This window comes from Sesamum indicum, linkage group LG1 (assembly GCF_000512975.1).
Source record: "Sesamum indicum cultivar Zhongzhi No. 13 linkage group LG1, S_indicum_v1.0, whole genome shotgun sequence".
NCBI lineage: Eukaryota > Viridiplantae > Streptophyta > Magnoliopsida > Lamiales > Pedaliaceae > Sesamum > Sesamum indicum.
The window spans coordinates 9901098-9916536 of record NC_026145.1 but is presented as its reverse complement, the minus strand read 5'-3'; the positions used below and the strand labels follow the sequence as shown (position 1 = coordinate 9916536).

The 15439-nt window shown below is 32.0% G+C and overlaps 2 protein-coding genes across 2 annotated transcripts; one reads left to right on the top strand and one right to left on the bottom strand.

The window, feature by feature from the left end:
• On the top strand, positions 2744-5666 carry LOC105160842 (acyl-acyl carrier protein thioesterase ATL2, chloroplastic-like). The gene is made up of 5 exons (XM_011078343.2): positions 2744-2970; positions 3085-3179; positions 3327-3439; positions 4651-4746; positions 5363-5666. The coding sequence occupies exons 1-5, from the start codon at positions 2795-2797 to the stop codon at positions 5477-5479; spliced, it is 597 nt and encodes a 198-aa protein (XP_011076645.1). The 5' UTR covers positions 2744-2794; the 3' UTR covers positions 5480-5666.
• On the bottom strand, positions 6656-7858 carry LOC105160830 (universal stress protein A-like protein). Its single transcript, XM_011078332.2, has 4 exons — positions 7513-7858; positions 7312-7403; positions 7113-7231; positions 6656-6996 (listed from the first exon to the last, which is right to left on the bottom strand). Exons 1-4 carry the CDS (start codon positions 7688-7690, stop codon positions 6918-6920), a joined length of 468 nt encoding a protein of 155 aa, XP_011076634.1. The 5' UTR covers positions 7691-7858; the 3' UTR covers positions 6656-6917.

Below are 15439 nucleotides of genomic sequence, written 5' to 3'. Positions count from 1 at the left end.
GCTGACGAGTTGGGTCGGAAGAACTCAATTCTCCGACAAGAGATAGAAGCTCTGATGGCGGAACACGAGGTTGAGCCAGAACAACTTTAACGAGAAAACTAGCAACTTCGTACGATGTAGATGTCCTCAGAGAGCATATAGATCAGCTAGCTGAAATGATACCAAACGAACTGGAGGAGGATCTTGAAGAAGACCTTATGAAACATCTGGATGACGATGGCGAACTGACTGATGGTAGTGTCATTGAATGATTGGTATATCTGGTGCTGCGTTGCCGGTATACAACTCAGGTCATGCACTTTACTGCTTTACTTATTCAGTATATTAATAATCGTTTCATTGAATCAAATATATTTATATATATATATATATATATATTTATACATATATGTTCAATGAACGTGACTAATTCTCAAGTTAGATTTATCTAGTCAATTTCAATACAAAAATTAGCATTGTAGTTAAAGTTCTTCAACAAAAGTCAGCAAAAAATAACACAAAAAATTATTATTATCGAGTTTGATAATCAAATATAAAATTTGAAAGTCTTGTCCAAATAAAGAGAAAACATATTGGTTGAAGTTTATTCAAATTTTTTCTTTGGTATATTTGTTAATTATTTATTTAATAAGGTCATTGCAATAGAAAGATAACAGAAAATTGACATTTGAATACTAATTGAGTCATTTCAAATTATTCAATTATTAAAATAACATCAATAACGAAACTCATGTATCAAAATATAATAACTTTTACTCTTTTATTTGTTAATATTATGATTAACATGATTAGATAAAGCAAGTATTTTAATTCTTTGCATCTTATCCTTATCGTAATCACATTATATTAAAATATCACACTTCCTTTTTCTTAAAAAAAATAAAAAACAAATACGTGTCATTCTTACATGTAGTTGAAGATAATGCTACTAATCAGTTATAAATGAATGAAAAGTTCGGCAAGTTGTGTTCTAGTAAAATATCCATATATATATATATATGTTATATTGTACATGAGTTCACACATTCATTTCCACATCTATCCATCTACTCTAAGAATCAATCAGTCAAACACCATTTTGAATAATTATAGCAGAGGACATATAACAATAAATTAAAACACTCGTTAGCTATAATTCGTCATAACTTTATGAGAGAGAGCCAAAACTTACCAACCCTATATAGGAGAGCAGCGCCCCTCACTCGCCACCACTGTAGTTTCAGCTGCCTGTCCTGAAGTACTCAGCTTGCACTTTCTGTTTAATTAATTAGGTAACCTAGACATATAGTCATCGGGCAATTCGAGGAACAAAAGCCTATGTTTATATATTTTTGTATACACTGAAATTTCATGCATGGATGAATTAATATTAGTTACATCTGCATTACTGTTAAACTTTTACATATAGATTGCACGCACGTAAACAAATCGCTTTTAATTTCACCCATACAACATAACAAATTTTTATAGTAATTAACTAAATAATGTAGGATAATTAAATCAATCATGATGTGTGTATTGAGAATTGGAATTAACCTGATAGGACCGAAGTTCTCTTGGCAGCATTGGGATAATTAGCTACACACTTTAATTCATGCAGTGGGATTTCTTTTCTTTCTTTTTTTTTTTAAACAATATTAAAATTTGAATTTGATTCTGGTCAAGATTATTGATGATCTAACAATTATACATGTTAGCAGGGTTCCATTTGAGATCCTCGAGCTGGATGAAGGGATTGACTCACAACACAAGTTGTTAGTTTTGTTAAGGTGACCTTCAACTAAAACTTTCTTATACTTAAATTAGATTTTGTTTGAAGTTCAATGGAGCTGCATAGCTCGATCTCAAAGTAATTAATACATACCTTTTTAAATGGAGCAATTGCTAGAGAGCCAATTGTCAGAGCTCGTGAGAAGCCACGTATCACTTTGAGAGTCCTTGGATGGTGAAGGCTTTCATGGTTATCATTTCGGGGTTCCAGATTGATCGAGTTGGGTACGACCTGCTCAATGAAAATTACACATATCTTTGCCCTATTTGATAATTTTGTGATTATGGAGGAATAACATTATCAGATATATTTTTTGATTAACTCGCATTAGAATTAATATAATAGAGAGAATATTTTTTTTTTAAATAGCAATAAATTATAGTATCTTGTAGTATAGAAGATGTACATATCATTTATAGGTGTGTGACTTCCATAATTACTGTAATAGTAGTGTAGCTTCTTCTTTTTCTAGAAGTCACACCAATGCGAAAGAAACACGAATGAGGTCGTATTTTCATTAATGGTAAAAGATGGAGATCCACAGAATTCTTACATTTATATGATATTTTGGAATTGAGTCTTAGGTGGGTCTCTATGTTAGTTATATAATAGTTTGTAGTTTATGGTTTTTATTACTTTATTTATTTTAAAATTATTGATATATTCAATAATGTTTTACATATTTTCAATGATGTACAAGGAGTCTGTCTACTTACATAATAATTTTATAGTTTATTATTTATTATCCGTTTATTTATTTTGAAATATTTGATAGTTTCAATATTTAATGTATTATATAATGTAAATTCATCATTTTTATAAAAAAAGATATAATTTCAGATGATAAATCCGTCGGATATCCAAACCCCAAAAAAGAAAGAACAACTAATATTAGTGGGCCCTTGGATGCGATGAAACATCTATAAAATAGATGTTCCAACTTAAAAGAATCTATACCAAAGAGATCTATTTCATTACAAACTTCATCATCGTGCAAGCTTAATTTTAAAACACATCGGGAAAATGTCAGCGTCACTGTCCTTCGCCTGCCTCCCAAACACCATTCCCACATCACCTTCACTTAGCAATCCCAACAATCCTCAGCCAAAGTCTATTGCCATTTCCAGGCCACGTCTCCACGTCAATCGTGCCCAATTATCAACAGTTATTCATCCTGTCCAGGAATCGAAAGCTGACAGGTTCCTGCATATATCAACTTATAATATATGATTAAACACTCAATAACTATTCATTAATTCTTACCAAAACATGGAATTTTATTTTATATATTGTTTGTTGTGTGCTGTATGTAGGTGGCTACATGAAATTGAACTCAGTGTACGGGACTACGAGATCGATCAGTTCGGGGTTGTTAACAATGCAGTTTATGCTAATTACTGCCAACATGGTGATATTATTCATATGTTTCAATCAATATTTTCTTCCCCAAATTCTTCATTTTTGCTCAATCTGTTCAAGAGTTTTGTTCCCACACATAATTATACTAATTAGTATGACGTTGTTGTGTCGTGTCGTGTGTGTTTAATTCGGACAGCGCGTCATGAAATGATGAGAGAATGTAGCAGCGCAGATCCGAATGTGATTTCCGGCAGTGGGTACTCATTGGCTACAACAGAGTTATCATTTAAATTTATTGCGGCTTTGAGGGTAAGGTTTTCGAATATGTTAAGCTTTATTGAAAAACTCTAACTCAAATAGAATTTGATTAAACTTAAACCAATTATATAACAAGTGTAATATATTTGTATTGTGATTGATTATAATTTATGAAAAATAATCAATCATATGATAAGTATATTAAATTTACTTTGAATAAAAGTTTTCGAACTCGACCCGTTAATATGTATCTAGTCATGAACTACAAATGGTATGATCAGTATGAAATTATATTTCTTTCACGTACCTACTTCGATTTATAATTTTAAGATTGCAATATTTAAGCATTTGTTGCAAACTTCTATGTTTTCGTTTCTCTCGCATAAGGCAGAATATATGGGAAGTAGATTTTGGACGTAAAAGAATACATTGAATTTTCTATTCTAGATCTTATGGTATTTTTTTTTATTTGGGTAAATTACAAATAGTTTATTTGAGATTTGGTATAATTACGAATACTATCTTATTGTTTGAAAAATTATAAATGTCCTCTAAATGCTTGATAAAATTATATAATCCTTGGATGAAGGTTTGAAATTGTTTACTTTGTCCTTTTTTGTATTTTTTTTCTTTTTAATAAATAAATTATAAAATTATAATGTTTTTTGATGAGGTGGATAGAAATATCTGAAAAATGGTAAAAAAAAAAAAGAAATTATCCACTTAGTCTAATTTCTTTTAAAAGAATAAGTTATAATTTAAAAGTCTACAAGGGTATTTTGGTCAATTTACTATAAAATATAGATGAAAATTTAAGGAAGACTAACGAGTTGAGCTAATTAATTGTTAGAATATCGTTAATATCAGGAAGATATATTGGTAATTTCTCAAACAACAAGGTGTATTTATAATTATACCAAATTTTGAGAAAGTTGATTGTAATTTATACGTACAAATTTTTTTTTTAAATAAAATAAATGATGTCATCTTTATAAATATAGCATGTATAAAGATGCATTATACAATAGGAACTTTTGCAAATATATGTCGGAATTAACTTCATTGCTTCTATAATATAATAGTTGATTGATTGTTGATAGTTAATACTTATAAATTAATTTATAATTTATTCCTAATTGATCTTATGATATAATAATTATATCGAACATTTTTAATGACCAAAAAAAGAAAAAAGAAAAAAGATAAATTCCTACCTAGTCATGCATGCCTCGTCTCTCATAGTTCTTTTTTATTGTTAATAGGGTGGAGACAGATTTTTGGTGAAGAACAGGATACCTGGTTGGTCCAAGACTCGATTATTCATTGTGCAATCCATCGTCAAGCTTCCAAATAAAGAGGTTCATTATTTACAACCTTGAAATCCAATTTGAATTTCGCAAGGAAAAAATAATAAGAGCAAAATTAGATTGACAAAACTGGATTTTTGGATAAATTTTATAATACACGTACCTACGATATCTGCAAACTTAAAATATTATAATATTAATTTATCATATTTTTAAAACAATAATCTTATATCACTTAATAAGAAATTTGGATCTTCATCACAATATTTGGATGGATAGTATGATTATTGAAGAAAAAATGATAAGTTTCAGAAAATAAGAAACGATTTCAAATTTGTCTTTGGATGTACTACTTTTTAGAGAGAGAGAGAGAGAGATCCTTTAAATTGGATATTAGGGGGTATGTGAGAAATGAATAAAAAAGCAAAAAGTACATAAATCTCTTTGAGTAAGTCCTTCTAAAATATGAGGCGGTAGCTCAATGCAGTTTACATTATCTTTTTGAAAAAAATAATTCCGACTTATTTCTTAACAAATTAATTTAATTCGAGTTATTTAATCATATATGTTAATATAATTAATAAATTTTTAGAATATCTATATAATATTTTAAATAAAATTTAATCAAATGGGTTTTAAATATGATTAACTCTTGGATATTCTACAGCCAATTCTGGAGGCGAGAGCTACCACAGTTTGGCTTGATAAGAATTATCGCCCAATGCGTATTCCTCCTGAGATGCTGGCTGAGATCAGTGAGTTGTGTTACCCCAGATCCAATTGATCCATCACCACCACTTACTCTCCTGTCATTCCTTAAATTCACAGATTAAATAAATGTACCAACTCATGTGGTCTATGAAGTTTATATGAGATGCAAAATAATGTTGTAAGGAATAAATTGTAGTCTTTGCAGTTCGAAGAAATCAAGAAAATGTATTATGGGTTAATTATATGCTTTTTGTTGTTCAGTTATTATAAGTCGCAATGACTGGCTTTACTATAACATGCAACATTATATATACGTATGTGTGCATTCAAACTTCAAAGTGTCTGTAAGGTGTAAAAATGACCGGTTACAAACAAAATAGATAAGCCGCAAAAATGGGTGAATGAACTACATTGCCTAGTGAAGGGAGTAATATGCTTCTTTATTAAAAGGTTGGGGAGGCTTTTTGCCCTTTTATATTTTTAGGGGTTATTTTTGCCCTTTTCCAATGTTCAGGGGGATAATTTGCATTTATCTCTTTTCATAGTGGATAAACTAAGTTTTTGCATAATTTTTGTTTAATTATGACCAGTAATAATTATTTACGACGATTTTATTTCATAACAAATAAAATTATACACCTTAAATAAATAAATTGATCGATTTTAATAAAGTAAAATCAACTTTAAATTTGCATGAAAAATAATTTATTGATAAAGTCAAATCATGATTAAAGGGATGATATATTCATGAATTGACCTTTTTCCCTTTTATATCTTTATGCAATTTAATAGTATCTTTTTTGTATTTTCGACTTTTTCCTGACATGTTTCATAATAATTTTCATAACTTTCTTCTATTTTCAAAAAATATTTTAACTTATTCAATTAATATATATTTTTAAAAAATAATAATTTTTAAAAATAAAATTAGTTATACGCCGCATATACTAGTATCAGTTAATAACGATTTAATAGCTTCCAATGATCTCTAATTGCAACAATGCAGAATAGCGTCTTTGCTTCCAGTCAGGAATGACAACTTGGACCACTGATCCTGAAGGAGTGATTTTAATGTTTTGTTATAAGAAATCACTTCCTAAATATATGCATTGATTAAATCGTCCTCCTAAAAAATAATCATAAAAAAAGTTAATTTTATCTAGACCATCTAAAAAATATGAAATTACATTTTATATTTGTATAGGAGGCTAGGTATAATTAACCCTAAAAGAAGTGTTGAATATTTAGGCAAGTAATAAATATATATCCAATCACAAAAATACAATAATCTTGATAGATCTCGAAAGTACAATGATATCGAAGGATCTCGAAAATACAGAGTTATACGTAGCATTCCACACAACAGCGACTTATACAGAAGAGAAACGACATCAGGATTACAATATGCTTATTCATTAAAATCATCAAATTTCCTCTCGACATATATAGAAGCATGCATCCCCACCCCGCACGCTTGGAGTCTGTCCCCGGATGCCTGGAGACTACGTATTTCACTCCTTTTTCCTCACTACTAAAACAGGGCATTTGGCATTGTGCACGCAATAATTGCTCACACTTCCAAGAAAAGCCCTATTGAAAAACAGGGAAAGATGGATGCTCATTTCATCAGTACGTACTATGATCCACGGACAAAGCCTGTATAATGAAAAAGAGAAATAAAAGCAAGTGACGGTATTTAAAGTAACCTCTGTAAAGCTTTGCGACCATGACTGCCGAGCACAAGTAATTGTATGTCGAGATTTTCCACAGCTTTGCATATTGCCTCCTTAGGGTCTCCGACTTCTGTACATGTTTCAGCAGCTACCTGATATATATATTTTTTATTAGAAGATATAAACTGAACAACATTGGGAGAAAGGAAAGATCAAAACAGGTCGAACTTACCCCATATTCACTGCAGATTTCCTTTGCTTTCTCTAACAAAGCCTCGGCAACTCTTTTATGGTTTTCTTGAATAGATCTAACTAATTCAGCAGCTGCAAATATTAAACAAAAGTTGTCATGAGAATATTCCTGATCAGGTTAGTTTGACAAGGAAAGAAGAGATGATTGACGGGGAATTAATCAAGGAGATGCGATACATACGTGCAGCACCATAAGATGAAGCGTAAAGATAACCGAGGTCGACAACAGGTTGAGCGGTGAAGATGAAAAGGTTGGAGGTTTCAATGGTGTCTCGAAGATTCTGGAGGGTCCACTTCAGAGCATAGTGACTGCACTCACTTTCGTCGATTGCCACCATCACCTTCTTCTTTCCATCCATTTTCTTGGTGTTCTTCAGAGGGTTTACTCCGTTTCAATCAGAAATAGTGATACTGTGTGATCGCGTGGTGGATTTCTAGTCGGGTGATTAAGATAAGCACAAAATAGAGAAGAGAGAGAGAGAGAGAGAGTGAAGCGGTTTAACTATTATGGAGATGTCCCTAGAAAGCCCCAGGTGTGTCAATGTTAGACCTGCTGCGTCAATGTTTTTTATTATGATATTAATCAAGTCTTTTTGAAGTAGCAGTAGTATTTCATATGATAACGATAGAGTTGGTACATATAGACTTTTATGCCCAAAATGTCATCACATCATTAATTACAATATTCATCAAAATATGATATCGGGGGACTAATATTACTTCTTATTTTTGACTCAATGTAGCATTTTGTGCTAAAAGATTGGCTGCTTTGTTGATCTCTCGGTAGCAAAACTTGCTCTTTCCGTGTTGAAATCTAGTGAAGATCGTTTGACAATCGTGAAAAAGATGCATCAAAATTTTGTTCCGATGGACTAGATCTCTATCAAAACAGTTTAGAAGAAACATCCAACAGTTTCAATTAATAGGTTCAAGATTTGAACAGTTTGTATGTATACCCGCCCATAATGCAGTATTATGCTATTGTTTATTGCTTCTTTATGCAAAATTTCCAGACTCTTCAACCTGGGTGATATAGAATGTGTATTACTTGACAACCTATGGAGCTCTAAAGTGCTTGCATTTATCAAAGGCTTGTGATAATTAATGCCACAGAAAAAGCCATAATGACAGAACACAAGATCTTGAAATATCTCTTTCTACCACTCAATTAGTATTAATACAGTAAAACCTCTATAAATTAATAAACTTTCTAAAATAATAAAATCTTTCAGTCCCGACTTGGGCCTTGTAAAAAATCATCAAATTCGATAAGATAATAAGATAACAATTTTTCGAAGAATTCCTTCATAAATATTAGGTCCTATTAAAACTCTAAATTAATAATGTATAAATATTACAATTATAAATATTATGGTAATTTGCTAAAATATAAAGTTTGTAATGCTTTACGCATTTGATCATTCATGGATGATTTTGGATGCCTTTTAGATGAGAAGACATGGTTGGTGTTATGAATTATTTTATTTTCATATTGAGATTTATATAGTATATATTTTATTAATCATGCATGAATATATTTAATTGGTCATAATAGTTATTTAAATGCAACAAATTAATGTAAATATGTATATTTAAGTAATTCTAATGAATTGATACATGCGTCGATGAATATAATAGTTAATTGTATACAATGAATTGATATTATACATGAATATATTTGATTAGTTACAAAAAATTGGTCGATGCATGAATATAATCAATGAAACATATATGAATTCATTTATTTTCAATATATATGTACTAAATTTGTTAAATTTAAAAAGTCTCTCTTTTAATTAATAAAATATTAATTTACCGATAAATTAATATCTTTCTAAATTAATAAAATTTTATGGTCCCAAAATTATTAATTTATAGAGGTTTTACTGTATTTATGAGAGAGGAAAGCAGGCGACCGGGTCCGGACGGTGAGGGAGAAGAGGTGGAGGCGGCTCGAGACACACTAATTTGTTGAGCCAAGTACGAGCCACTGCTGTTCACACTCACGGGCAGCACGCGAAGCACTTCCACCACCGGATGTATTTATTTCCTAAGCCATCCACACGTACTCGACAGCTATAGACCTCCAATTTGGGCCTTGATCAATATGGGCCTTGATCAATATGGGCCTTCTCTTCCACGGAATGTGAACCGCACGGATCGCCCTGTCCGGGACCGCTGCGCTACAATGAGCAGTCCTTAGTGGACATATATGAACTGACTGGAAACTGCGTGGACGTGGTACTGACGAGTCATTTTCTTCTTATAACATTAGGTGTGATCTATAATGTATGGATATAGGCACGATATGGTACAAACACAACTATACAAAATATATCTTTTTTATTGTATATACTCTCAATCTCTCATAAAATTAAAATATAGCAATATGAAAAATATTAAGATAAAATATAAAATTAGTAGATATGTCTTACATTTAAATTCCTAACTAAACGTGCCATAAAAAATATACTTAATCAATTTATTTTAAAATGTATACAATAATCTTTTTTATATATTCAAATTAATTAAATCATCATGATCATCTCTCAATTTTTTAGTATTTTAGCCAAAATTTTTAGTTTCAGAGGAATTAATTAATTTTTTTTTATTAGTATTACATAATTGATATGATTCAACATATGGAAGGTATATTAGGGGGAGATCCACAGCTAATTTCAATTCATTCGGAGAATAAAAACGTGATCAAGGGATTGACTTAGAAGATTTGAATATCACATTGCATGATGTAAACAATCCATGTATTTTTCCCTTTTCTTGTATTTCCATGACCACTATAAAAGGTAATCTGTGTACTGGTTTCAAGGTAAGAGAATAATAAAATTGTATCCTATTCACTTTTTCAAGGGAGAAGAAAAACCAAAAGAGAGAGAGAGGAGGTGGTGAGAGGAGAGAAAGAGGGGGAAAAAACAGAGGAAAGAGAAGAAAACAAGAGGGAGATGCGGTGGAAAAAAGAGGAAATTTTTAACTTTGGTGAAGAGTTTGATTTTATGTTGCTGGTCAAGGGTTCGAATTTCTCAACCAACTGAGTTTGCTCCTCTATAAATAGCTTCAGTCTCTTATGCATTTTTCATACAAAAAAATTTGAGCCGCCCCTTCTGTGTGCTCCTCTTACATTTTCTCTCTTCCTCTTTTGAGTGTTCCTCTGTTCGTTACTTCAAACTAGGGTAAATTACATTTTTGGTCCTATAAGTGGATCTTTTTTCAATTTTAGTCCCCCACACTAGCCAATTCGCACATTGAGTTTAATATGTGCTTTTTTTGTCAATTTGAAGACCAATTGAGGGATTTTCGTCTAGTTGATAATGGCAGCTGCTCTCTCCGTCAGTTGTTGTTAAGTGTGGAGAGAAATGTAGACATTTGGAGGGAAAATCAGCAACTTGGTGAGAAAAGCTATTACATCTTTTTCATTTTTCTCTTGCACTTAGTAGAAAAATATCACAGAATATGACTGATAACAGAGAAGTTTTTTTGTCACTGTGGAAGGTTTGCGATTTTGAAGAACCTCATTGACCAACAACAACCCAGGTAGGAGGTTTCTGGGTGTACAAAAAAAAGAAGTGGGTGTGGTTTCTTTCTTTGGGAAGACCCGTCAAGTGTGCAAGGGCAAATGTTATTATACCCGGATTGCTTCAAAAATTGAATAAAATGGACAATAAAATTGCATAGATGCAACAAAGACAAATTATTTTAGTTTATTTTTTGGTTGTATCTTGTCTTATAGTGTTGTTTAAGTATTATTTTTGTTGAATCTTCCTCAATATTTTTTTGGAGTATATGATCCAATTTTTCACATATTAGGCGATATTAGGGTGCTAATTTTAGGATATGTAATTTGTATTTTGTATTCTATCATCCTGTTGTTTTGTAATTGACAATATGTAATTTTATAGGCGATGTTATGTTATGGTTAATATTCCATCTTCAAGCAAAACCTAAGTAATGAATTGAAAAAATCCTGTAAAAGAAGGCTATCCAAAGTGAAGTATAAAATCATGGTTCTCAATTCTTTTTGGCATATGTACTTAGCACCTGTATGTCTCAAAAACACATAAAAGTATTAAGTTACAAATAGTCATACAATCTAGAGAAAATGTATGAATGAACTAGAAATAAGAAAAGCCACTACTGCCTCCATAGACGGAAAAAGAAAAATAAAGAACATATAGATGCAAGAGCAGAAAATAAATACCTTGTTTTGTTCAACACAAAAATAATCCAAAAGAAGTTCCACACCAAAAAATCTCAATTTGTCATTAAAGATGGAACAATGCCCTGTTTTATTCAACAATACAAAATAATCCATTGGTCGGCTCCAACACATAACAAAAACAATACCAAAAGTATTGTTACAATAGCTTGAGAACATAATAAAAACAATACCAAAAGTACCATTGTTTTGCTCCAACACATAACAAAAAAATATAACCAAAAGTATTGATCCACTGCTAGCACATCACTTTTTCTTGCTCTTTAGGTATACAACTAAAGCCAAGTTGCTCATGTTAACATATTTTTTGCCATCTTTGTCCAAGGTGGGAACCAAACCTTTGAAACTCGATCTAGTTTGTGGTTGAGAAGGAACAGCTGGATGATTTGTACTAAAGGGAACATGAGCTCTTATGGTGACTCCTGAAATTGGTCCTGTAATAGGAGCACTTTGCAGAACTTGTATTCCTTCGCTTGCTTGTGGTACCTTTTAGAAATTGATGTCCTCTTACTTTTTTGCTTGATTTGTATTATGAACTAATCTTTTTTCTAGCATGCAACAAAGCAAGTATTAGTGTACTAAAGTTCTGAAAAATTGAAATAAGGAAAAGTAATTGCCACTTACTGTCAATTTCTGTAAGGTTTGGGAATCCTCAGTCGTTGGTGGAAGTTGAGAGCTTTCATGCATGGGCTGATCATGATAAACCTATATATTTATGAAAAGATGAACAAGCTAAGATCATATATTTATGAAAAATGAGAGCTTTCAAAGTAGAAAACATTAGCAAGTACTGGGGTGTTTGCCGGTTCAACACTGCCATCATATGCTTGAATCGCACAAAAAAAAAATGGTTCAACACTTAAATTTTTAAAAAATGTAAAGGAAGTTCGAAGTAGATTGCACTTACAGGTTCATTTTCAGAATCCTGAGTCAGAGGTGGATCTTGAAGACCTTGAAGGATTAACTGATCTCCTAAAACCTACAAATATACAAAGCAACAACAAGCATCTGTAACATTCAATAGGTTTATAATAAAACAATAAGAAGCTGAAAATTTTTAAATTGAAAACTCACCACTGGTCCTGTTGGAAGTGGTTGATTCTTCCTCTTACAGAAGTTTTTGTTGTGTCCCGTCTCTTTGTAGTGGCTACATATAATGATCCATTGTTGTCTCTGCATCTTAACTGTAGTGATCTTCCTTGGCCTCTTTTTTTGTGCTTTCGAACATGTTCATCAAGCTGCAATCTCCTTGCTTTTGAAGGTCTGCCAACACTTCTTCCAGAATTGGGAGGAATAAGTGGTTCCAACTGACTTTCTTTTCCATAAATTTGGCCCATTGACTAGATATATAGCATGCTTATACACTTTTTTGAATGTTTAAACCAAATAACACTTATCAACATAATCTTTCAGGGTCCTTCACTAGACTACAAATTGTAGACATTGCGCGCTTGCAAGGGATACCACATAAATCTCATTTTCTACATGAGCAAGAATGTTTCCCAAGATTCATACTATATTTGGAACCATTATAGTATGAGATTTCATAGTGCAAGTCTGTTAACTTAATAAGTATGCAATCACCAGCCTTTCCTATATTCTTTTCACAATCTTCTTTATCTTGGGACATTTTTCCATATCATTTCTTATATGCCCTATCTCTATTTTCTTGTAATCTAGTCATCAACAACGCCCTTATTTCTTCTAACATTGTCAAGATAATTTTTTTTCCTTGCACTCAGAATGGTAGCACTGATGATTCACATAAATTGTTAAAAAGAATGTCACACTTTGAGACAGTACCAAAAGTGTGACATGCTCCACTGGGAAGGATGTTTGCCAGAAAACAAAGCAAGCACATGTTTGTCAATTTTTCCCATTTCTTTCATTCTTTTTTCAAAAAGTGGCACTGTACTGGCTAATGCACATTTCCACAATGTTTTTTTATAAACAAGCCCTCTTCATGTTCCAATGCAAGTGTCTAACACAAAATCTATTTTCATATGCTAGAAACACACTATCAAAGGCTTGAAGCAATCCCTTTTGCTTGTCTGATATGAAAGTGTATTCATGCTCTCTGGTTATGCTTAGATCAACTTTTAACGGCAACAAGAATCATTCCCAATTATCTTTATTCTCCTTGTTTACCACTGCATATGCAATAGGAAATTAGTTGTTGTTGGGGTCTATCCCAACTGCTGTTAACAGCACCCCTCCAAATGGATTCTTTAAATGACATCCATCTACACCAATCAATGGCATACACTCTGACTTAAATCCCTGTTTTAAAGCCTCTAAACATACATAAAATTTTTCAAAAGTTTTTGCACCAGCAGCATCCATGTCATTGTTTACTTTTAAAATTAGTGTGGATCTTGGATTGCTTCTTCTAAATTCATCTCTTTAATCCCATAACATCCCATATTGTTCTTCTGCCTTACCCTCAATGTTTTCAATTGCCTTCTGTTTAGCTCTGTAAGCTCGAGATTTAGACACATTGATTCTGATATCTTTTATTACATCAGTTTTGAAGCCTTTGACATTTCTCTTAGAGTTTGATCTGAATTAACTTTCTAATTTTTCTGACAACCATGTAGATTTCAAATTTTTTACAGTAAATGACACTCCACATTTGTGCTTAGGATAGTACTCTCTTATCTGAAATATACATTCTTTTGAAAGTTTCAGGGCATGAATTCTCCAATCACATCCTTCAGCACCACATTTAGCATATATTCTCCTACCATCATTTTTTGCAATTCTAAGTGTCCTTTTAGTTTTTATTGCATGGGAATGGACAACCAATCTAGACTCAGTTTTGTTAGAAAATATTATTTCAAGTTCAAATTTTGGGTCATATGTATCAACATTGTTGAGAATAGGAAATTTAGACCCCTGCTCAGTATCAAACCCTCCCACCATCAAAATCTTCATCACTAGATCCTTTGATCCCCTCAACCGCACCATCAGCTTCACATCCCCCATCCTTATCATTGTTTCCAGTCCACTCAACATCCATATTTGTGTTTTCATTGGATAATTCATCATCATTTTCTTCTTCACTCTCCCCCATTTCATATTCACTGTCACTAAAGTCTTCAAAATCTTCAGAGTCAGTTTGATTTGTATCATTCTCATTAATATTAATCTTCTCATTAGTTTCAAACTTAACACTGGAAGACCTAATTTCAGCCCCTAAATCATCTATCCTTACATCTAAGTACACATCAACCACCTTGTCAATATAATGATCCAAACAAATAGATACTAAATCATCTGCAGAACATAAAAGTTGAAATCCATGTTCACCCAACTTGTAGTACATGTTATACCCATTTACATACCCCAACTTCAAACACAAATCATCCAAATAACTTGGACAAATACAATTTATGTCTACATAATCATAAACAACGATGGACCCCCTTTTAGAATCAACAGGACTAGGATTACTACAGAATTATCCACCAAGATGTAATTTCAAATCAACAACTGGAGACAAATAATTTGAAATAATTAAAACTAATAAATATCATGCTCAGATAGTATAAGTTCAATATATATACACAGAGCTAAAAAAGTAGCCAAAAGTATTAATTGCCAAATTTTTTGAAATATATACACATATATACAGTGAGGGACCAACTCACTGTAGCCATGTGAAAGTGTTATATTTTTTGTGGCCCAATGACCCAACAAATTGGTAACCCCACTTGGAGACCCACCTAGAATCGACCCACTTGGAGGCCCTACACCCGACACAACGCAGGTGACTAACTATATATTCTTAACCCTAACCAAATCCCACTATTCTTCTTCCCTCTCTCTCTCTCTCTCTCTCTCTCTCTCTCTCTCTCTCTCTCTCTCTCTCTCTCTC

Bases quoted from the DNA above. Each gene is read 5' to 3' on its own strand.
- LOC105160842 (XM_011078343.2), top strand. From the start codon at position 2,795: ATGTCAGCGTCACTGTCCTTCGCCTGCCTCCCAAACACCATTCCCACA. The intron at 3,180-3,326 runs GTGATATTATTC...TAATTCGGACAG, and splicing joins TGCTAATTACTGCCAACATG to CGCGTCATGAAATGATGAGA. The intron at 3,440-4,650 runs GTAAGGTTTTCG...TATTGTTAATAG, and splicing joins AATTTATTGCGGCTTTGAGG to GGTGGAGACAGATTTTTGGT.
- LOC105160830 (XM_011078332.2), bottom strand. From the start codon at position 7,690: ATGGATGGAAAGAAGAAGGTGATGGTGGCAATCGACGAAAGTGAGTGC. The intron at 7,404-7,512 runs GTATGTATCGCA...TAATATTTGCAG, and splicing joins TTCATCTTATGGTGCTGCAC to CTGCTGAATTAGTTAGATCT. The intron at 6,997-7,112 runs GTTACTTTAAAT...GTTTTTCAATAG, and splicing joins GGTCGCAAAGCTTTACAGAG to GGCTTTTCTTGGAAGTGTGA.